Consider the following 24,680-nt stretch of genomic DNA (forward strand, 5'->3'; position numbering starts at 1 on the left):
ATTCCATTGTCCGCCCAATTAACCTCTTGATTTTTCCATTGTACATGACGTACACTTAAATTAGCTTTCCAGTTTTCCACACAGCAATGCTGTTTGCCCAGAGATTGCTGAATCATTATCCTGGGAGCAAACATTGCCACGGAAGTCTATAAACAACTTAAGGCATTGGAATAAAGTCAGATTTATAAAAATGCACAACACAAAGGGATTTAACTTCTGATCTGCACCATTTTTATCACATTGATTAATGTTAAATTCTGGTATCTGTTAAGTTAATGCAATTGTTCAACAACAGAAAAGGCTGGAAAAGCTTAGTTGGTCAAACAGAACAGCGAGCAACAGGAGGTTATTCCAGGTTGAATACTTCAGATCACACCTACAACTTTAACACCTACTTTCTCTCTCTGCTGAACGACTTCCAATATATTTTTTAGCTCTTGCTGTTTGAATTTCAGATTTCTAGTACCTGCACTATTTTGCTGTTGTCTTACAGCTTAATGTAAACCTGTTTAAAACAAACAGCTGTCAATATAGCACACACAAAAAGTTAAACACATGAACCACTGCATTAAAAATTGTGAAGTTTCTAGTAAATTTATCAGTAGGAAATTATTGTTAGTGCATTTCTTCCATAACTGAATTCTTCCTTGCTGATCAGGACATGCCAAGGTTAAAAACTAGTCACCTAACAAAAAACTCAAATAATAATATGCATCAAGGTTTTGTAGTCTGCAAACCTCAAAATGCATCAGCAATCAGAATGAAAAGGTGGTTTAACATGTTGTTAAGCTCAGAGTCATTACTATACTTTAATTCATTCAAATGAAGTTCAACATGGTGCAAAAAGGTTTCCGCAAACGTGGAATTCTAATCCAGAAAGGATGTTGAAAGAATCCTTACAGTGCGGAAACTGGCCATTCAGCGCAATAAGTCCACACCACCTCTCGGAAGAGCATCCCACCCAGACTCTCTCCCTACCCTATCCCTGCAACCAACATTTCCCATGGCTAATCCACCTAACTGATACATCCCTGGACACTATGGGCAATTTATCATGGCAATCCACCTAACCTGCACATCTTTGGACTGTGGGAAGAAACCAGAGCTCCCGGAGGAAGCCCACGCTGACACAGGGAGAATGTGCAAACTCCACATGCTGTGTGGAGCTGAAACTGAACCCGGGTACCTGGCGCTGTGAGACAGCAGTACTAACTACTCAGCCACCGTGCCGGAAAGCACAGAACTACAACCAAACATCTGCACACATTTTCATAATACATGCATACAGCAATCCCTACATTTCAAAAGTATAGGCTGTACAGCCTTTCCAGATATTCAGTGGTCATGAAAAGGGCTAAATGTAAGACTTCTTTTTTAATCCAAAAATTAAATTTGGTCCATGTCTATTTTAAATTAGTACTCAAGGTATTTTTTGAATTAACCTGTTCAGGGATTTTATGACATACCTCTGGAACAGATGGGACCTGAACCCAGGTCTTCCAGCCCAAAGGTAAGAACACTACCAACACAGCACAAGAGCCCTTATAATTATGACAAAATAGCACACAGCATATAAATTCTCAAAAATTGGTACTCAAGTGAATCCCCAGTTAATTATCACCGCCTGCATATAATTAAACACAATTAATGTCCAATTAACACCAGGCTGCAGCAGAATGGTCACAAAACATTTGTTGAATTTTTCAGGAAAGAATCAAACCAATTCATTCACTTACATAGATCATGTGGGACTATGGGCAATGGCCCGTTTATTTGGTAATAGTAATTAAATACCCGTATAAACGTTATCGCAATACTGATATAAGTCAGTAGTGTCAAGATAATTAAGATAAAATCAAAAGAAAATGTGATGTCAAAACCTATAAATGTAATTAAACCACCTGGCCTCAGCATAAATGAAAACGTACTGAGGTTATTAGACAAAATGAGCAGAAGCAATTCTTCTGTTGAAATCTTGTTCAATTCAATTCTGCAATGGAGCCCCCTCTGGACGAATGAATGGCATTCAAATGAAGTTGCTGTTCATTAGATAATTTATTTTCTGTTAAACCAGTGGTACAGTGATAAATGCTTTAGTGGAAACAATAATACAAGAGGGCTCCCAAAAGGTAATAAACCAGTGCTTGAGTGATACAGGATAAACTACACTATCAAATGGGTAGCAGATACACCATTGATAAATTCACGTCTTTTTCTACCCTGGTACAATTCCAGCTCACTTACAACATACCGATTGCATTCCACTAACGAAAGGAGCACCACTAACCTGGGCTACAACAACTTTTGGATTCAGATCAAATAATCTTAATTTTGCGAAAATTGTTTTGGAAAATACAATATAACTAGCCCTGTCAGCATAATGCATTTAAGGTGTTCCATTTATACAATTGGATTAATGCTTTTCACAGTCAGTAACATGCAACTACTATGTAGTCACTTGCAGCTGAACTTTGCTGCTGTTTTATTTTGTGGTGTTTATCTTCCCAGCTGATAAGAGTCAACTGCAGTACTCAGAATATTCAACATAGCAGCTAATATAACCATACAGAAAAAGTAAATGCAAAACATTGCATTAAACACTAAGGCAGGTGAATCAGGCTCAAATTATTAAAAGAAAATTTCAAGACAAATCATGGAGATCTTCATATTGCAAGATTACTATATAGAATGGACTCTCAGGCTTGATTAGTGAAATCGTTAAAGAATTTGGAGTGATATGGGTCAAGTGCAGGCAGATGGGACTGGTTTAATTTGGGATTATGGTCAGAATGGACTGCTGGACCAAAGTTTCCGTTTCCGTGTTGTATGACTCTATGACTATAACTAAACACCGAAACCACTTTCATGCTAGAGACACTAAATCATCATCATCTTTGGATACCACCGATGAAAATCTGCTCCAACTGTTTAGTGTGTTAAATTAGCAATGTCTGTAGCCTTCTCCTTTCGCACAGACTTCAAAATCTTGCCTCGGTCAGTTTATGCAGTAAGTGTCTTTGACTGTAACAAATGGGCAGAGATCAGGTGGCTGTGGCTACCGAATGGCAGAAATTCAAAGCAGCTTTTTGGAACAATATGCTTAAAGAAACTAACCCTTTTATTATTTCCACCTACTTCTCATCCATCTTTTCCTAACGGAGGGGATGATCAGCCAAACTCCAGTACAATTAGATAACCCACCAGTAGGAGGTGTGTCAGAACAGACAGGCAAGACAATAGTGATGTCTTCGCCTTTCCTTGGAGACATTTTTCCCTATCAGGGTCAGTTGAGACCAGGAATTCAATATGATCAGGCTTATTATGAATTGCAGGCAAATCACATGTCTCACTATTCCATGGTACAGCACAAATACTTCCATTCATACAGCTCATTTAATGTAGAGAAACATTCCATGGTGCTTCACAGAGGAACAATAGAACAGCAACTTGATAACACCAACAAAGCTGCACATTCTTACTCCTTGAATTGCATGTGTAACTTCCGTAAATCTTTGCTGGGACAATTACATTTTGCTAATCACAAAGTACAACATCTAAAATATATCCAGTTCAGACTTGGTTTAAAATAGACATAGGTAATTTTCTACTGTTGTGTTGGAAATAATTTGGAATTTGTGAGGATATTGATATTTCCTGCAGAAAAGATGTAATACTTTGTTCAGTTTTATCCCTTATATATAATCAGAAATTCAGATATATCATAGAAGTTCTCAGCTTAAAACTGAGCTTATTTGATGTAACTCAAAACCTTTGATTTATTGTAACATATTACTCAAAGACTTGCCCTACACTTTTAAATTAACTTAATGTATAACACTGATTTATCAAAATGCAAGGAACTTCTACATACCATTAATGGCTTCCTTTTCTGAGCTAATATTCTACACCCTTAGAAAGACTAACTCTGCCTCTCTGCAGATTTTGCCTAACCTGCTGAGCTTTTGCAGCATTTTGTGTTATTTCAGATTTCCACAGTCTGCAGTATTTTGCTTTTGTATGAGTTTAACTTAAACTTTCGATCCTAGTCAGTTTCCTTTTCCAAGACATGCTATTGATGCATTACGAGAATGCTGACTTTGTTGATTCCTCGGTAAACTTGCTGTTTGTTTCATAAAATATTTGTTCAAAACTCTGACGTTTATCAGTTGCATGGTTGCATCAGTTCTGTAACGTACACCATCTGCTTAACTCATTAGATGATCCAGAGATATAAGACTTATTCAGACATCACAAGGTTAAGAGCTATTGACTTTCACAGCACTTGACTACACTTATAACATGATGCAATTCCTAGGATGAGGAATCAAATTGAAGCATGTTAGCCAACTGCGTGACAGAAAGGATTTTGCTTCGTACTCCCTGTTTTCCTGGTAGATTTCACCCAAAACCATTTTGAAATAAATGTGCTAGTTTTCATGCAACACACATGGGCCTGTCAGTTATGGTCAGTTTTTTTTTTCACTAAAGCTTCTGTGGAGTATTAGCCCCTCAGCTCTTAACTGGAAAGAGTCCAATCACCTTGTTCCTGCAATGTTCAAAACCTCTAAGCTGCATCAGCTTCAATGTTGCCAAAATTGTGACCGATACACTGGTAGCAACACAAAAAGAAAGCAATAGCAAATAACGGTTCAGGGTAAAAGTGGAAGTGCTCCCTCCTTTCACCTTTCCCTCGAACAACATTTCCTACCCCACTCTATTTACCATTCCATCACAGTCACAGACTTCCTTCTCTCCTCTCCACATGTTGAGTAAGGCGTATATACATTTTCTGCACTCCTGGTTTGAGAAACCTAGGAATTGGTTTGAATCTTCCCCAGTTTCTACCAACTGATTCAAGCTTTTAAACATCCCTTACCCCATACAGGATTGTTATTACTTAGCTCTGAACAAAAGTCATACTAGACTTGAAATGTTCTGCTTCTCTCCAGATCTGCTTCCAGACCTGCTGAGTCTCTGAAGCACTTTTTGTTTTCATTGTCAACTTCCCTGTTCTATAAGCAGTGACCTCCTTGGTTTCTCAATAGAACTGCTAGAGACAAAAATGGTATTATGTCCATCACATGAAATAGTGCAATTGCCTTTTCTAAAATGTATGAATTGTAAGATTTCTGCTATCAACAGAAGGAAAAGAAATTAAAACATGGCTCATAAATGTCTCGTTAATAGGGCTCCACAGGGAAGGCGAGAATAAACTCCATCAGAAAAAGGAATAGGAGAATTCAAGCAAAAACAAAAAGACAGTTTCCTGCATGTTAAGTCTATCTGGTGTACTATACAGTAACTGTTCCTAATTTAGTTCAATAGCTAATTACACACTCCCAAACAAGAGAAATACTCAAAATATAAACACTTAGAGTGCCATAACTGATTGCATATTTCTCAAATTTTCTATGTGCCATTATACAAGTGATTATATACATTTTTAAATAGGATTTAAATATGATTTTAAATAGCTACCCCCCTTGCATGGGGTAGTGTACAAAATCCCATGCAAGGATTGCACAAAATACTGCATAGGACAAACAGGAAGACAGCTAACGATCCACATCCATGAACACCAACTAGCCACGAAACAACACGACCAGCTATCCTTAGTAGCCACACACTCAGATGACAAGCAACATGAATTCGACTGGGACAACACTACTATTATAGGACAAGCCAAACAGAGAACAGCCAGGGAATTCCTCGAGGCATGGCATTCATTCACAGATTCAATCAATAAGCACATCGACCTGGACCCAATATACCGGCCACTGCAGCGGACAGCTGGAACTGACAACCGGAAGCGGCAGATACAAATCACTATAAATGCTGGAGGAAACATCACAGAAGCGCTTCACAGGAGACTCCCAAGCACTGAGGATGTCACCTAGACAGGGGATGAAATGTCTGCAACACAAATTCCCAGCTCGGCGAACAGAACCACAACAACGAGCACCCGAGCTACAAATCTTCTCACAAACTTTGAATTTTTGAATAGGAGCATGCCATGCAGCTGCTTGTGACAAGATTACTCAGGGGATGGTTACATGCTCAATTTTAACATTCTTATTATAGAAATGACATTAAAAACAGAGAGACCATACACCATAGATTCACGAGAAGGATGCTTAAGATGTGAAACCACAGCTAACATAAGAGAATTGGCAGGGGAGGTGGAAATGAAATGCAATCAGAATTTTAAAAACTTTGTAATAAGTTTTCAAAAAAAAAAAATTAGTAGGGGAAGACTATTCATGCTGGTTGCTGAAGGTTTGGCAACTTAAATAGATGACAAAAAGAGAGGTTAGGTAAAATTCCCATATGCAGAAGGGCATTCCATCAAAGTATAATTTACCATAAAAACTAGAAGCAGACAACTCAGCCCTTGAGCGTACTCTACCATTCATTAGGATTGTGGCTGATCTCATCGTGGCCTCAACTCCACTTTCCTGCTCATTCTCCATAACCCTCAAACCCATTGCTAATTAAATATCTGTTGTTCTTCTTCTTTAACTTATTCAAATGTCCCAGGATCCACCACATTTTATATTAGTGAATTCTACAATTTCACAACCCCATGAGAAAAGTAATTCCTCATCTATTTTAAAATCTGCTACCCTTTATCCTAAGTGTGAGCTCTTGTTCTAGATTGCTCCACAAGGGGAAACATCTGCTCTGCGTCTACTTTGTCAATCCCTTTGAACATCACCTACACTTCAATTAGATCTTATTTCTCCAGAAACTTTAGTCCGAAACTTCTCAATTTCTTTTTATAGGACACGCTGCTCATCTCTGGAGTCAATTTACTGAACTTCCCCTGAATTGATGCCAATGCAACTACATCCCCCTCTAGTAAGGGGACCAAATTGCACACAATATTCCAGGTATGGTCTCATTAATGCTGTGCACAGCTGCAACAACACTTTCCACCTTTAGACTCTATTGTTTTAGCAGTTGGTAGATACCATAGGTACATTTTACCATTGAAGCAGAGACCATCATTTTAGAAAAGAGAAGACAAACATTTGAAAAGGGAAGAATATACCTTCATATACATATGAAGAGAAAGCAGGGTAGTGGATTTAATTTAGGATTACTCTAACAAAGCGCAAACACAGAAACAGTGGTGCATGACTTTCTATCTTTGGTGTAAATTTCTATGCTCTGATAATATTACATTATAAGTGGTGATTATGGTGAATTTTTCAAAGTTCTTTTGGCAGAACATTTCCACATACCACTCTTTCTTGTTTTTCTCAGTCCCTCTCTCTCTGGAAACAATGAGTTGCTCTTCCAACCAAATATATAGCTTGCTTTAACAACACTATATGATGATTTACTTCAGAACTCTTCATTTTCTAAAACAAGTGAATTTTTATTTTGAATGTTGAACTCTACTGCTGTATATGCTTGCAAATTGAATACATTGGTCTACAAGGTACAAACTTACTGTGCACATTTACTGTATAATGTACACCTGCCCTGACAAGATATAGCAATGTTCCCATTAACTGAACTAATGAAAATTAAAACTGAGAAACAGGTAATGCAAGTAATTTAAAAATAAACCCTGAAAATGCTTTGAAACAGTTGCATACTAAAGCACTTCCAAGCCTTCGAGGTGAATATTTTTCCTTTTTGGCTGATTTTCTCCACATCTTCATTGAACTACAGTTCACTCTATGGCATTCACACTCAAACATCTACACTGGACAATAACTTGAGAAAGCTGTGGGTGGCATGGTGGCTCAATGGTTAGCACTGCTGCCCCACAGCGCCAGGGACCCAAGTTTGATTCCACCCTCAGGCGACTGTCTGTGTGTGGAGTTTGCACATTCTACCAGTATCTTCATGGGTTTTCCAGTTTCCTCCCACAGTTCAAAGATGTGCAAGTTAGGTGGATTTGCCGTGGGAAATGCAGGGTTACAGGGATCAGGTAGGGGAATGGGTCTGGTAGGGATCCTCTTCAGAGACCTGGACTAACTGGCCTATTTCCACACTGTACGGATTCTTTGGAAAACTATTGTGCATACTCGAGTAATAGTCAATCTCATGTAAACATCGACCCCCTTTTTTGGCCAAATAACCTGGAATTTTCCATATACCTCGCGTAAAAGTCGACCGTAGCACTTCACAGATAACAGATCAACGTTTATGAGTCAATGTGCCGGCCGTCACATCCTGCTCCAGCTTTCCAGTCTGCCAGTTTTTCTGCTCTGCTCCTGGTCTTCCAGTGCGCTGGCTGTTGTGTGTCGCTCCAGGTTTTCAGAATTATCCTAATTTGTTTTTTTCCCCCCTTTATTAGTTTTGAAATCAATTGGGCTTCTGCTGGTACGGTATAAATTTTGACGGGCATGACTTTCATATAATTCCATGTAATAGTTGACCCCATAAATTTAACCTTAAAAAGCAGTCAAAAAAAAAATTGACTATTGCTCGAGTATATACAGTATTTAACTATGATGAGCAACTCGGTCTCATTTACATGCAATTCAGCAGAGGTCACCAGATATGAATAAGAAATGGGAAACACAGCTGATCTTTTCCTTTGCTAACCCAAAAAGATGACCAGGTCAACTGTAACACATTAACACACATCATGATGGAGGTCAAACAAATTCAGCAGATATAAAAACCAACTTTGAAGTTTCCACGCAAGGTGCAGCAATTCTCTTGAACAGTGTGATTAAGTAAACCCATGGAGCCATCCAGGGAGCAACAGAATTAAGGAAATTTTTTTGTATGGCACCTAGAAGTAGTAGTTATGTCACAAAAAAATTTTTTTACAAAACCATTAATTTATAAGAATTGTAAATGAACAGCAAACTTATAAAAAAATCAAAGTTCTTAAATCTTGTCTTTTTCAGTACTTTGATAAAATTCTCTCGCTGGTCACGCACACAAAAAAATGATATAAGACCATAAGACATAGGAGTGGAAGTAAAACCATTCGGTTTATTGAGTCCACTCCGCCATTTAATCATGGCTGATGGGCATTTCAACTCCACTTCCCGCATCTCCCCGTAGCCCTTAATTCCTTGTGAGATCAAGATTCCATGTGGTATCTTAAGTATGAATTACTAAAAGCTACTTTCAATTCAAAGTCGCCCAAATCAACTTACCTTGCCATTCAAATTTGTTTTTATACTTATTCCCATTGTTAATTCTGTTACTTCTTGGAAATTTTCTGAAATGCAATCTATTAGGAGTACACTGTAATTCTGAAAACAACTGTTAACGATAAAACTGTAACTAACAATTGATGAAGTTGAAACCCATTATCATAAATCAGACTCATTAGTTGAAAACTGAATTGACAAAATCAGTAGTGTGCATCAAGAAAACAGGCTTATCAGAGTAACGGTTGAACAGTTGACTGCTTTTAAACTCCCTTGATGTCTTAAGCTGTTTAAGGAACTACATAACCAAACAACATGAATTAGGAAATTCTAATGGCTCTATTCTGCCCGGTTTGCTGATCCTGGCAGCTGAATGGTAGCAGCTTCCCAATTGGCCTCAATAGTAGAAAAAAATAAGGCAGGCTTTGGCTGTTTCTCAGTATTTTGTATTGCCCTGTTAGAAGCATATACATGTATATAAATGATCTTCACTTGTTGCTTCCACAATGGATCAGCCTATTTATTCCTGACTAATACCTGGATTAAAACATTGACCTTTAACCGTAATATTGACTTGCAATAATTATTATGTGCGTTTCTCTCTCCACAGATGCTGTCTGACCTCCTAGGTCTTGTAACCTTTAAAGGAGATAACTTGCAAGCAGCTTGCATGGTATCCTCTAGAAGACTCCATGGTTGTGTGAATAGACAGCTTAGAGGGAACACTGCAGCTGAGTACTTCCTTTCTCATTCCCCATTTCAGATTTCTAGCATCTGTAGTATTTTGCCCTTGTAATGCTGAGCCAGTTGTGAGAGGTACTGCAGAGTGACTAATGTCTATGTAACAGTACCCCAGCAAGGAACAAACATCTTTGTGATCACTTCAGCATATCATGTGAGTAACTAAGGTAATGTACAATAAATTACAGCATCCCAGAGGATACCCGTTATAAATATGCTAATTGCATTATCATAAGTGAGTAATGAAGATAATGCTTACATTTTGATTGAAGTGTTCTGTTAAGGCACAGTCTCAAAGCACTCCAATACAATTTACTATTTTCAGCAGTGATTAACACAAGGGGAAAAGGTGACATGAGATAACTTTGTTGATGAGGCTGGTTTTAAAATAAATACTGTGATTCCACTAAATGCAAAGTTGTTTACAATTCCATAAAACATAATGGAAGTGCTAAAATTACTAATGCCTGGTCTCACTTGCTGATCCATTTAGATTACCAAGTTATTAACTACTTGGTACATAAATAGCATTGATAATTTCTGGATGAGAATTAATTTTACAGGTCATATTTTTATACATGATTGACATAACTTCTATTCATAAATATTAAAAGGAAGCATCAGCAAGGCTACCTCCTGTATTGCTTGCTACCTCAGATATTGACACCATGGTGGAAACATGGTGATTAGGAAGTTGGGAAGCACTTCAGTGTGACAGCTTCAAGGCTGGCCAAGAGAAATGCCTCAGGCCACTCCCGGAGATCAAGTACCTGCTCAGGCCCAGGCAGGAGAGCATCCAGTAGGGTCGGTAATCAAGGACTTCATCCAAACACACAAGGAGGGACAGGAGCAGCAGACAGGTATATGGAAGCTAATGGCCCTCATAGCTCAGAGGCGACAGGAGTGCAGCTACTTTATGGGGATCTAGTTACCTCGAGTATGCAACCGCCTGGCTGCCTCCACGGACAGGTTAGTGGCTGCCATGGAGGGTTATATTCAGAGTCTACTGGGTACGCTCATACGCCTGCACTCCATCACCCCGACCATTGGTCCTCAGGACTGAAGACATGGTGAGATGGAACTTGGAGTGCTCTCAAAGGATCCCTTACTCACAAGGAGGCAGAAGAAGAAGAACCACACAGACCCTTTAGAAGTTTCATCTTGAGGATCTTCAGAGGCGGGCAGGCTCTACACCTCCACCTTGCCAATCTTGTTCCAACCTTTGAAAGTTCAAACTGGGGAGGATCAACTTGCCTCTGTCACTAAGACCTTCAGCATGTCTGAGCCATCCAGACAAAAACACTCTTGGGGTGAGCCAAACAAACTTTTAAGGTAACAGTTACATGGTTTGTGCAAGCTGTTTGGATGAGTTTCAGGGCTCTGAGGATGACGAGTGAATTAATCACATGGTACAGGAAGCCATTTAGGTGGGGTGAGGAACATAGCAATAATAAGGGACGATATAATTATGGGGACAGCTTCTTTCTCTGCAGTCATGAGTACAAGTCCAGAAGATTGTGTTGGCTGCCTGGTGCCAGAGTTAAAGATATCTCCTTAGGATTGGGGAGGGTCTTGGAGCAGGGGAGTGATCCAGTCAATAGTTTTAACAACCAACACTGATTGTTGCAAAAGCAATGGGCTTCAGTTTATGGGGCACAGGCACCATTTTGGGGTAGAAGGGAGCTGTTCCAGTCAAATTAAAGTTAAGCACAGTCAGCATGGTTTCATGAAGGGGAAATCAAGCCTGACTAATTTATTACAGTCACTGAAATTGCTGGAGAAGCATCTATGGACAGAATAAATTTCTGTTATTTGTTTCAAATTTCCAGCATCCACAGGATCTTGTTTTCACTTATTACAGTTCTTTGAGCAGATAACAAGCCTAACAGATAATAGGGAGTCAGTGGATATAATAGAAAACATAGAAAATATAGAAATCATAGAAGATAAGAGGAGGCGGCCATTCAGCCCTTCAAGGCTTCTCCACCATTCATCACGATCATGGCCAATCGTCCAACTCAATGACCTAATCCTGCTTTCCCCCATAACCTTTGATCCCATTTGGCCCAAATGCTATACCTGGCTGTCTCATGAATGCGACCAATGTTTTGGCATCAACTACTTCCTGTGGTATTGAATTCCACAGGCTCATCACTCTTTGGGTGAAGAAAGATCTCTTTTCCGTCCTAAATAGTGTACACCGAATCCTCAGACTGTGACTCCTGGTTCTGGATACATCCATTATTGGGAACATCCTCCCTGCATCTACCCTGTCTAGTCCTATTAGAATTTTATAAGTCTCTATTGGATTCCCACTTGTTCGTCTGAACCCCAGTGAAAACAATCTTAATCTAGTCAATCTCCCTCCTCATTTGTCAGTCCCACCATCCCCAGAATCAGCCTGGCAAATCGCTGCACTCCCTCGAGAGCAAGAGCATCCTTTCTCAGAAAAGGAGAATAAAATTGCACACAATGTTCTAGGTGTGGCCTCACCAAGGCCCTATGTAACTGCAACAACACATCCCTGCTCCTGTATTCACTACGAAGGCTAACATACCATTTGCCTTCTTTACCGCCTGCTGCACCTGCATATTTATATTTGGATTTCCAAAAGATAGCCAATAAGTTACTGCACATAAGGTTACTGAATAAGATAACAGCCTATGATGTTAGTGTTAGTATAGCACGTACATTAGTAAACCAGGAGAGTATAGCTAGTCAGAGTCATACAGCATGGAAACAGATCCTTCGGTCCAACTCACCCATGTCGACCACGTTCCCAAACCAAACTTGTCCCACTTGCTTGAGTTTGGCTGATATCCCTCCAAACTTTTCCTATTCATGTACTTACCCAAACGTATTTTCAATGTTGAAACTGTAACTGCATCAACCACTTTCTCTGACAGTTCATTCTACATACAAACCATTATCTGTAAAAAAAAAAAGTTGCCCCTCATGTCCTTTTTAAATTTTTCTTCTCTCACCTTAAAAATATGCCTCCTAGTTTTGAACTCCCTACTCAAGGGAAAAGACCCTTGCTATTCACATTATCTATGCCCCTCATGATTTTATAAACTCCATAATGTCACCCCTCAACCTCTAGTGAAAAAAAGTCCCAAACTATCTTTAAAACGAAAACCTTCCATTTCTGGAAACATCCTGGTAAGTCTTTTCTGAACCTTCTCCAATTTAATAATATCCTTACTGCAGCAAGGTAATCCGAACTGTACATAGTACTCCAGACATGGCCTCACTAATGACCTGTACAACCTTAACATGACATACAAACTCCTGTGTCCAATGGTCTGAGCAATGAAGACAAGCCTGCTAAATGCCTTCTTAACCAACCTGGTTACATGGGACACAAATTTCAAAGAATTATGTACCTGAACTCCCCCCCCCCCCCCCCACCCCCCCGCCAAGATTTCTCAGTCCAACAGCATTACCCAGGGCCCTACCATTAATTGTATAAGTCCTGTCTTTGCTTGTTTCGCCAAAATGCAACACATCACATTTATCCAAGACCCAATTGATCAAGATCTCTTTGCAATCATAGTTAACTTTTTTCACTGTCCACGATACCATCGATTTTGGTGTCATCCACAAAATTACTAACCACGCCTCCTAAGTTCTCACCCAAATCGCTAATAAAAATGACAAACAACAATGGGCCCAGCACCAATCCCTGTGGAACACTGCTGATCATAAGCATCCACTCCAAAAAACAAACCTCCACGACCACCCTCTGCCTCCTATCTTCAAGCTAATTTTGTATCCAATTGACAAGCTCTCCCTGCATCCCTGCTTTCCCTGCACTCCCTGCATCTAACTTTACGAATTAGATTACCATATGGAACCTTGTCAAATGCTTTACTAAAGTCCATATAAACAATATTTACCGCTCTGCCCTCATTAATCTTTTTGGTTACTTTTTAATACATTCAATCAAGTTTGTGAGATAATTTCCTTCAAACAAAACCATGCTGTCTACCCTTAGTCAGTCCTTGCCTCTCCAAATATGTTTTAATCCTATCTCTCATGCCCACCGCTCATGTCAGACTCAGAGGTAGACAGTTCCCAGGCTTCTCCTTATAGCCTTTCTTAAATAACAACACGAGCCACTCTCCAGTCCTTTGGCTCCTCATCTGTGGTTATAGATTATATAAATATCTCTTGTTAGGGACCCCGCAATTTCTTCCCTACCTTCTTGCAATGTCTTCACTTGATCAGGTCCTGGAGATTTATCCACTTTTATGTTTTCTAAAACCTCCAGCACTTCCTCTTCCATAATGGGAAGCATTTTCAAAATATCAATATTTATTTCCTCTGAGTTCTGAAGCATCAATTTCTTTCTCCACAGTAAAAACTGATGCGAAATAATCATTCAATATCTCTCCCATCTCCTGAGGTTCAACACATAGATATCCTTGTTGATATTTAAGGAGCCCTAATCTCTTCATAGTTGGTGTTTTGTTCTTAATATAGTTGTAGAATCTCTTTGGATTATCCTTAATCTTATCTGCCAAGGCCATTTAATATTCCCTTTTTGCCGCTCTGATTTCCCTCATAAAAATTCCCCTACACCTTTTATAGTCTTCTAGAGATTAATTTGATCCAAGTTGTCTATCTCTAATATGACCCCTCCTTATTTTTAATCAGAACCTCAATAACCTTATTCATCCATTGTTCTCAACTCTTACCGACCTTATCCTTCACTCTAACAGGAACATAATGCCTGTGAACTCTCATTTTCACACTTTGGAAAGTCTCCCACTTGCCAGTTGATCCCTTACCTGCAAATATCTGCCCCAATCAACTTTTGAAAATCCTTGCACAATACCATCAAAATTGGCATTCCTCCAATTTAGAACTTTAACATTAGGTCTATCCTTTTCCATAACTATTTTAAAACTATTATGATCACTAGTCCCAAAATGCTCCCTGTAAAACTTCAGTCACTTGCCCTGCCTTATTTCCTAAGAGAAGGTCAAGTTTTGCTCCTGTTCTAGTAGGTGTATTTACATATTGATAAAGAAAATTATCTTCAACATATCTAACAAATTTCTTACCATCCAAGCCCTTTACACTATAGAAGTCCCAGTCAATGTTCGGAAAATTAAAATGCCCAACTATTACAACCCTATTATTCTTACATGCATCTAGGATTTCTCTACTTTTTAGCTGATCTTTGCTAACATAGCTTTTTGCAGAAGAATCAAGAATGTTTCTGGATATTTTTCAAGGGGACACTCGGGTTTCATACTGGAATCTCAACAATGACTTTTCCAAAAACATGACAGCTAAGTTAGGCAGCTCTTTTCCTTTGGCAGGAACTCCAAATAGTCTCCAAAAGCAGTGAAACCTGACAATCATAAACCCAGGCAGATAATGTCCTGTTAGTACATAATCTGTGACTACCAAATAAAATGCCATTTTCAAAAAGGTTCTTAAGTCCCCTCATTAACCTCTTAGAAAAAATCCAGGGACTACAGTCTTTCAAACTCAAGTCCGCAAAAATTGGTAAACATACTCCTTTTATAACAAGTTTGAGCGGGAAAGTGGAAATTCGAGAGATTAGCCATGATCTTAATCATGGTGGAACAGCCTGCTTCTAATTTATATGTTCGTAAATTGTTGACTTTGTTTACAACTTTAATGCAGAATCATTACCAACTGCGCAAAAATACTTACTACCAGATCTGCAGATAGTAACCAAGACCACCCACTTGTTGGGCTGTGCTAGAAGTTGGGAGGGTAGTTGAACTAGCTAAGTGACTCTCACAGTGCTCTGTAACAGGCATGATGGGCTGAATGGCTTCCTTCTTGTGTTACAACCACTGCTTTTATGTAACAACTTCATGTTCCATTTTTATAAACAAAAGTGAAAACTTCTGGTAAAATTTAAGATTAGTGGTCAACCTAATTTTAAAACAATAGCAGGGTGACAGACTAACATATATGCACAAAGAGGTACTACCACCATCTACAATTTATTTTAATAAAATTAATAACTTTATGATGATTTAATTGAATCTCCTTCAACTAATTTTTGTGACTACAATGTTAATATACAAACCTAACCAATATCACTTTACCAAAATGGGCTCCAACTAAAATCATAGATTATTTACTCTATGAATCAATGGTATTATACACTGTAATTAGTTCAGTGGTGATGATCAGAAAATTATAATAAAGTAATGACTTGAAGGGATTAATGGCCCACTCTCAATTTCTCAAATACAACTGCCACTGCTGAGTAGTATTTTCCAGTATGTACAAAAAGATAAATACACACATTATCTCAGTGAAGACAAAGAAAGATGAAACTGAATCAATAAGATTTACACATGCAATTTCTGAACAAAAGCTTAGTGCACGTTAAAGGCTGCCAAGAATGTCAGTAACAACTTATGGTTTTCAGCCTTAAATTTAGATGTGGTTCAATTTATCATACATAAAGAATTTTTAAAAATAAATTCTATTGCATGACACAAAATGGAGTATGAGAACAAACAGACAGAAGGCTAGGCTTGAATGAGACACAAGATAAGAGCGTGTAGTTGGGGAATTTGGTTCATGTGGTGCAGAGGATAAAGACGTTCTCCATTTTCTATCTTTTTCAGTATCCAGCAGATGTAGAAAATCTATATATGGTTTCTTATAATAGATGGTAACCACTTAACAGCGAGAGCTTGAACAGCCAGTGCAGCAGGTCAAAAGGTTCAGATAATTCCAAACTGAATTAAAGCATGATGCAACAGTAAAGAAGGTAAGTGATTGATTGGCTTATTACCAGCAGTAAAATGTATTAGTAGTTAATGCATAATTTAAAAAACTCCACTAAGAGAAATAAATTTAATAACATAATAAAGATGGCATGGCAGGTGATGTGTTGTGGCTGTTATATGTGGATGCTGATGATGCAGACCATGTTTCTTTATCTAATTCTCCTTCATTCAGAACTGAAGGCATGAACTCCCAAGTACCACTATCAATTCAAAAATATCTATCACATGCCAACAATCTAGGTGTTCCTGCAATGAGAGTTACAATATTTCCCCTAAATATCACTACGTAGAACACTGATTTTGCTGTTGATGTCTCACTCTAGATTTTGTCAGCATTTCACTTACAAGCCATAGCAATCAAAGCAGTTAACAAAATTCCCAGGTGCTGGAAGTAAATACTTAAAAAGGTCCCATTAGTGTAATTTTTCCAATGGTCATAAATTATTAATTGGAAGATAAACTCAACCGTAGAACAGTAATGACCACCACCACCTTTTTCATTTAAAGTCCAAATGATGATGGTTTAAAACTTGTTTAGATGCAGAAAAGCTGTGATTGTTGTTAATTTTAGAAAGGCAGAGCTATGATAATTACTGGCCAACTGTTTTCTAAACAGTGAAAAAGTCTTAAAAATATGGAGCAGGGAACTAATGCCATAAATCCCTTATAATTTTCTTTTTCTAATGTTAAAAAAAAATCTAATGTAGATGCACCAATAATGGTGCATGGTCTCAGGAAAATCTGGGGTATAATCTCTTGATATTAAACATGCTATTCTGGTACGTGCCTCAAGTGAGTCTTTTAGATTATATAAGGAAGAAAAAAGGCATTGTGGCAGAGCCCAAGCTCAACATATTCAAATTTCACATTTACTAGTGCAATTGTGATGAAAAATAAGGCCTCATGGTAAAAACACTATTTCAGAGTCCCTTCTGATGCTCAGTTGAGACTGGCCAACTCAGCACAGAATGGGGATCAAGCCTGAAATGGTCCGATGTCTCGTCAAATGTGTTTTGCATTGGTACCAACAGTTATAACTCTGGTAGAGTGAAAGAGACAATTGCAAGGCATCTACATATAACAGCTTAAGCGTTTCAGCACTGAAAACCTGCAGGGCTTCAACTGTAGTCAAAGCATCAGAAACATCTGCCAACAGCCCTGTGTACACTCTATATTTGCCACACAAAGAAAACAGCACAGCACTTTTGTATTGGTGGGGAGTGTAGAGAAGAGGGCCCAGACTACATCTGCGGAACATAGCACTTTGTTATTGCTAATATAACATATGCACTACCAAAGCCAGAGGGATAAGGAATCTCCTGGCCTGAGTGTCCTGTCTATTACATTCTTTGAAAAGACAGATGTTCTGCTGCAAACAAGGCAATCCCTTAAACTTAAATCAGGAGTCAGTACTTGGCTTATTGCAGACCCATTCTAGTCTGCTGATTGCACATCACACTCCCAGATTGACTTAGGTTGGAGTCTGCTGAGGCATGGAGACTTTTGGGTGTTCAGTTTTTGACTTTTGCTGGTTCTATAACCAAAGAACATTAAATGAAACAGAAATCAAATTGTGTTTATTTAAAACAAGTGGCAAAGAACCATGATTGATGAGATGCTCTAGGCTATTTTTAGATACACAGAACTATACGAAGAATAAAACATCCGTTTCACATGTGAATTCGTAAAAATGCAGCTCAGTTATCTTTTGTGGCTTACCTTTTGTTTTCAAATCACAGGCAAGTGAAAGAAGCCTACACTCAATTAATTCTGTTACATTCAACTTGTTATCAGTACAGAAACATAGCTTCTTCAAGTATATTTAAGCAAGCTGTGCCAAGATTATTTTTAGCACGTAACTCACCCGAGCAAAAGCAATGTTTTTTCTGGGAAGCTGTACTGTGCAAGATTATGGCTGTTGGCTGTCTGTTCCACTCCAATGATTGTATGTCCTTCAGTTTTCTTTTGCTGCAGATATTCAACCAACTGAGCAGGTTTCACCTGTGAAACAAATAAATTGAAGATAAGCAGGAGACAACACAAGTTTAATATGCTCACATTTTAGTGAGCAATGACTGGAGGCTTGATTTCTTTCTTCAACTAGTTGTCCCACTTCCCCAAAAGTAAACAGCTCTCAGTTACCTAGGTGGAAGTGAGAACTGCAGATGCTGGGAAATCAGAGTCGCTAGACTTATGCCTGAAACATCAATTCTCCTGCTCCTTGGATGCTGCCTGACCTGCTGTGCTTTGCCAGCACTACAATCTCGAGCTCTCAGTTACCATCATTTGAAGCCAGATCATTGGAAAATTTATTGTTGTGCCTTTTGCCAATGTAGAATATCTCGGGTGAATAATATAAAGTTGTTAGATAAGCACCTTGCCACATAAAATCAGCTCCTTCCAGTTACCTGGTTATCATCAGCTCTGGAAATGTGTTGCTGGAAAAGCGCAGCAGGTCAGGCAGCATCTAGGGAACAGGAGAATCGACGTTTCGGGCATTAGCCCTTCTTCAGGAGGGCTCTATCATCAGCTCTCTCAAACTCCTCAGCTGACAGAGCCAGTCAACATTATGGATGTATACGGCACACATTCATGGCACATGTAAATGACCCATAAGTATTAAACAATTTGCAGGCTTGATGGGTTAACTACAGTAAATGTGGGGTTGGGGTGATAGGATGGGATGCTGTAATGGTTGGTGCAGATTCGATGGGCCGAATGGCCTGCACCTGCTTTGTTGTGATTCTATTAGTGTATGATATTCAACACATCTGGAAGGTGCATCTCATTCGGTACATTTAAGCTTAAAGATGACAGATTAGCAGACCATCTGGTGATGGTATTGAGTCATCCTGATACCATTAGTACAGAAATAGGTTTATCACCTCCATAGCTTAGATGCAACATCAGCATCAAAAAATGAGAATATTTACTTTTTACATCAAGACTTTTGTTTTCCTATTTAATAAGGAATAATCTCAACTTTTCAACAATGTCATTTTAAAAAAAAGCAGGGTTAAATTATCATCCTTTTTAAATGGATAACTATACTCCTCTAATTCTGATCTCTTGCTCAACACCAATTTTAATTGTCACTGTTGGCAGCCAATATTTTTGGTTGCTTGGGTTTTAAGCTTCAGAATTCACTCCTCAAATTTCTCCATCTTCTATCCTTTAAGATGCCCCCTAAAACCCCATCTTTGACCATTTTTTTGGCTCCTTGTCCTAAGATCTCTGTGCTGCGTGGCACCATTTTCCTGTTTGCACCTGTGAAATTCTGCTGCATTAATGTGATTATGTAAATAAAAGTTTCTGTCATGCCTTTCTCCTTTTAGATGTCTTCAGGGACATGCATGAATTGCTGCTGCGTGCATACCCATCCTGAAATGCTATGAAGCAGATTGCATGGTTGACGTCTCTCTCACCATCACTTCACTTTTCACACCTACTCTTTGACAAAGTGGTGAATTTCCACTACAGACGATGGCAATGCTACATTTGGGTTTGCGGAAATCCACTGGTGCAAACCTTTGACTCTACATTCACTTCGATCCAAACTGTGCACACATTTAACTGGCAGGTATCACAACAGAGCCCACTGTTGGTTTTAAGCATGCTGCAAAACAGCAAGCTTTCTCTAGACAAGAAGGTTAAATTGTCAACAGCCATATCATTTGACCTTGCAAAAAATGTTTGAATCTGTGAAACAGAAAGATCTGCAAGTTTGAAATATCACATTCAATTTGCTCAATACCCTATGACTCTCAAAAATAGCAAAGTCCGTATGCTTGCCTCTGAATCAAATGGTAACTAGCTCATGCCCCACTCTAGAGGCGGAGGACACAACCCACAACCTAGACATTGCACTCCAGTGACAGAGCACTGTACTTCCAGAGCTAATGATTTTCAAATCAGAAGTTAAAGTAAAGCTTTGCTTGCCCCCGAAATACATTAAAAAGGTCCCATTTTTGCTTTGAAAAGGGCATATAGGAGTTCACTTCAGAGTTCTGGTCAACATACATCACAACGTCAACATCACCGCCTTCCTGCACATCGATTGGCTTAGACATAACAGGTCAGAATGACCTCGTGCTGCAAATTTCTATGAGTTTCCTCCATAATGACGAATAGCAATCGTACTGCACTAGTGACCCAGATCACCATATCAATGTTGTGAGGACATGGGTTTGAATCCCACTAACTCAGTGACAACCATGTAACCACTGTTGATGTTAAAAATTGACCCTATTGTGGCACAGTGATAGCATCCCGATCCCTGAACCAGGAGGCCTGGGTTGGAATCATAGAACCCCAAAAGTTTGGAAGCAGGCCATTCTGCCCACCAAGTCCACACCAACCCAACAAACAGCATCCCACCCAGACCCAACCCCTGTAACCCGGCATTTCTCACAGCTAATCCACCTAGCCTACACATCACTGGATACTATGGGCAATTTAACATTGCCAATCTACCTAACCTGCATATCTTTGGGCAGTGGGACAAAACCGTAGCACCTGGAGGAAATCTATGCAGACATGGACAGAATGTGCAAACTCCACACAGACAGTCAAGGGTAGAATTGAACCCAGGTCCTGTGAGGCAGCAGTATCATGTGTTTAAGTCCTACCTGCTCCAGAAGGGTGTAATAACATCTCTGAACAGGTTGATCAGAAAAATAGGTTAAATTGAAAAAAAATCCATCAAGTTCACAAATATTGCTTATAGAAGGAAGTTGCTATCCTTCCCTCATCTGGCCTAAATGTGAGTCCAGACCTACAGCAATATGGTTGATTCTTAATTGCGTTCTAGGCAATAAATGCTGGCCTAGTCAGTGATGCCCATATCCGATGAATGGATTAAAAAGAAGACACCAGTCAGAGAATCGTTGAATCACAGAAGTGTTACAGCATATAAAATAAGGCCATTTCGCCTTTCATGTCTGCAAATGAGCAATGCACCAAGTGCATCCCCATAACCCTGTATATTAGTCCTTTTCAAAAAATAGTAATTAATTGCTTTAACTGAACCGGTGACCACTCCTTGGCAACATATTTCAGATCTCAACCACTTGCTCCGTGAAAATGTTTCTTATGCAGCCAGTACTACTTTTGCTCATTGACTTAAATCTATGCTGTTCTATTCTCAAGCCCGCTATCACTGGGAACAAGTCTTCCTTAGTTACTCTGTCTAAATCTTTTATGATTTTGAATATGTCATCCTAATCTCCTCTTACCCATCTCTTCTCTAAGATGATCAGCTCAAACCTCACTAACCTTCCTCTATAATTAAAGTTTCTCATCTCTGAAATCATTCTTATGAATTTTATGCACTCTGAATTGGACACAAAGCTCCAGCTCAGGACAAATTAGTAGCTATTATAGGATTAATATAACTTTATTGCTCTTGCACTCATGTCTGCATTAGTAAAAACTAGGATACTGTATGCTTTATCAAACTATTCTCTCAACCTGTTCTTCCACCTTGCATCTAGGTATCTCTGCAACTACATCTCCTCTGGAAATGTATATTTCCTTTTATATTCACCCGGAGTTCTTCCTATTAAAATTAATCACTTCACCATTTGCTGCAATGAATTCCATTTGCCACGTCTGCCCCATTCTGCCAATTTTCTTTTGAACTTCTATACTATTCTCTCAACAGTTCACAATTCCAAATTTTATATCATCCACAATTTTTGCAATTGTGTTACATACATCAGTGTATCTGTACACAGTGTATCTATCGGGAAAAATAAAGGTTTCAACACTAATCCCAGGGAACTCCACAACAAGCCTTTGCTCAACCAAAAAAAGTTCATTAATTATTACATTACTACTATTTCCTGTCACTCAGCCACTTTCATAACCAGTGTTTACACTTGAAAAGCATTTCATTCTACAAAAAGCCTTGAAATATCCTGAAGTGGTGAAGGCATTATATTAATGTAAGTCTTCATTTTCACAAGTGTGTTCATATCCCATTCACTTTCCTGGCACGTCTCCAATAACGTGCATTGCTTGACATTGTCACACTTGAAACACTGGATACTGACACCACTTCACTGTGTGCTTTTTGTGGCTAAGTGCCACCAGTAGCACTTGTTTTAGAGATTATTATTCTGAATTTAGCTTTGAACACATGGCTTTCACTGTCAGTTTTTATCAAGACACAGCGAGGACATGCAAGTCAAGAAAGCAGTTTTGTAGTAACTACATTTGAATGGGAATGATAAAGCATAGTTACTTGCTTAATGATAAACCTTCTCTTGCGTGGCAGATTTAAAGCCAATGGAAATGAAACCTTTGATATTAGAAGGAATTCTGCAATATGACAGAAGGCAAAATTACCTGTATTCTTTAAAGCTGAGAAAAGTAATTTCATTGAAGCTTTTCATCTATGTTTATCAGGACAATTGCAAGAATATCCAATAAATGGGAGAAATATTTTCATACTGTATGAGAAGAACATACTGATAAATTGGCAAGTGGACTGTCAATGGCAGAAGCAATGTCATGCAAAATATACCAGCTAGATGATGACTGTCAGCAACCACCAATATTTGTTTAAATTTAAATCAATCTAATTAAGACATTCACCTGAGGACTGAACCAGAGAATGAATGCCACCCATTTTATTCCATTGGAACAGGAGCAAGAGCAGTGTGAGAACATGGTCTTTCTGTCCATAAAGTACTGCACTTGCGCATTAATATGCAGTTTTCAACAAGTACATGTGCCACACTGTGAGCCTAACTGACCATCTGAAACTGGTTGTCGTCATAATTCTTAGCACAGTAGTGTTTATTTACAGAAATGTTGCTCAATCATGGGAATAAATGTCATACTACATACCATAATTTGAGTTTTGTAAGCATGGTCTTGTTAAATACTGCATGTACCTGGTTTGTTACAAACAGCCGATGGGACATGCTGTTTGATACTATGAGCCGCCAGTCTTTGGGATGCACAGCCTAGACACCTATCATCACAGGCGCACTGAAATTCGCAAACAATGCTTGAAAAACCTAAAGCACAATGTCCAACATTGGATGCTGACCAATGTTTGAACAATATTTGAAACAGGCACAGTGTGTCTACACGTTTTTTCCCGTGTGCAAATAACTATGCCTCATGTATTAATATGTAGTCTGCCATAGCCAAATTGTACCAACTGTTCCCCGAAAACCACGCGCTAACATTTCTGCCATTGGTCTGCTATAGTGTTCCAATGATGCTCAACGCAAGCTGGAAGAACAACATCTAATTTGCAGCTCTATTTAACAGTCTCTAATACTCAAAGTTGAGTCATAAAACTGGAAAATATGACTTTTCTACTCGATCTTTCTTACGTACTGATGAGTGCAAGCTGAAAAACTTCAACAAAAGTTGTAATTTTCAGTAACACTCAAACCATAGAATTGTTGCTATGTAAAAGGAGGCCATTTGGCTCGTACCATCGGGACTAGTTCCTTGCACACGTTGACTTAGTGCCAATCTCCGGTCTCTTTCCTGTATTTTGCATGTTGTTTTTATTTAAATAACCATCCAATTCTCTCTTAAAAGCTTCAATTAAACCCACCTCTGCTACACTTGCAGGCAGCGCATTTCAGAATCTAATCACCTGCTGTGTGAAAAAGTTCTCTCTCAGCTCCAAAATACTTTAAAATTGCATCCTCTAGGTCGTGATCCTTTCATAAGCAGAAACAATTTCTCCATATCTACACTGTGGAATTCTGTACTTCCAAACAACTATACATTTTTTGTCTTGAAAACATTTTTGGCAAACTTATTCTTGCTTCAGAGGAAGAAACAGTAGATTTTGGCATCACTTCATAATAACTTCTCAGGAAAGACAGTACATCAGTATTACATTCAGGCATCTCAACGTTCTGCATTCATGTACTATTTGTTTATCTGCAAATTTAAAACAAGGTATAGATTCTCAAGTTATAAAATCAAATGCAATTAGATAACATGTTTTGTCTAAGATTCTATTTAATTGAGAAATGAAAAATCCAGGAGC

General features: G+C 38.7%; 1 protein-coding gene across 1 annotated transcript in view; it reads right to left on the reverse strand.

The window, feature by feature from the left end:
- The window catches only part of tarbp1 (TAR (HIV-1) RNA binding protein 1), a 177,987-nt gene that overhangs the window by 4,981 nt on the left and 148,326 nt on the right, over positions 1–24,680 (reverse strand). The window contains exon 29 of the mRNA XM_043695407.2: positions 18,522–18,658. Within this exon, the coding sequence (XP_043551342.2) occupies positions 18,522–18,658 (137 nt within the window). The remainder of the gene's footprint in view (positions 1–18,521; positions 18,659–24,680) is intronic.

This window comes from Chiloscyllium plagiosum, unplaced genomic scaffold, assembly GCF_037043375.1.
Source record: "Chiloscyllium plagiosum isolate Xiang-an unplaced genomic scaffold, Cpla_swu_hap1 HiC_scaffold_10, whole genome shotgun sequence".
In the NCBI taxonomy this organism is placed as follows: Eukaryota; Metazoa; Chordata; class Chondrichthyes; order Orectolobiformes; family Hemiscylliidae; genus Chiloscyllium; species Chiloscyllium plagiosum.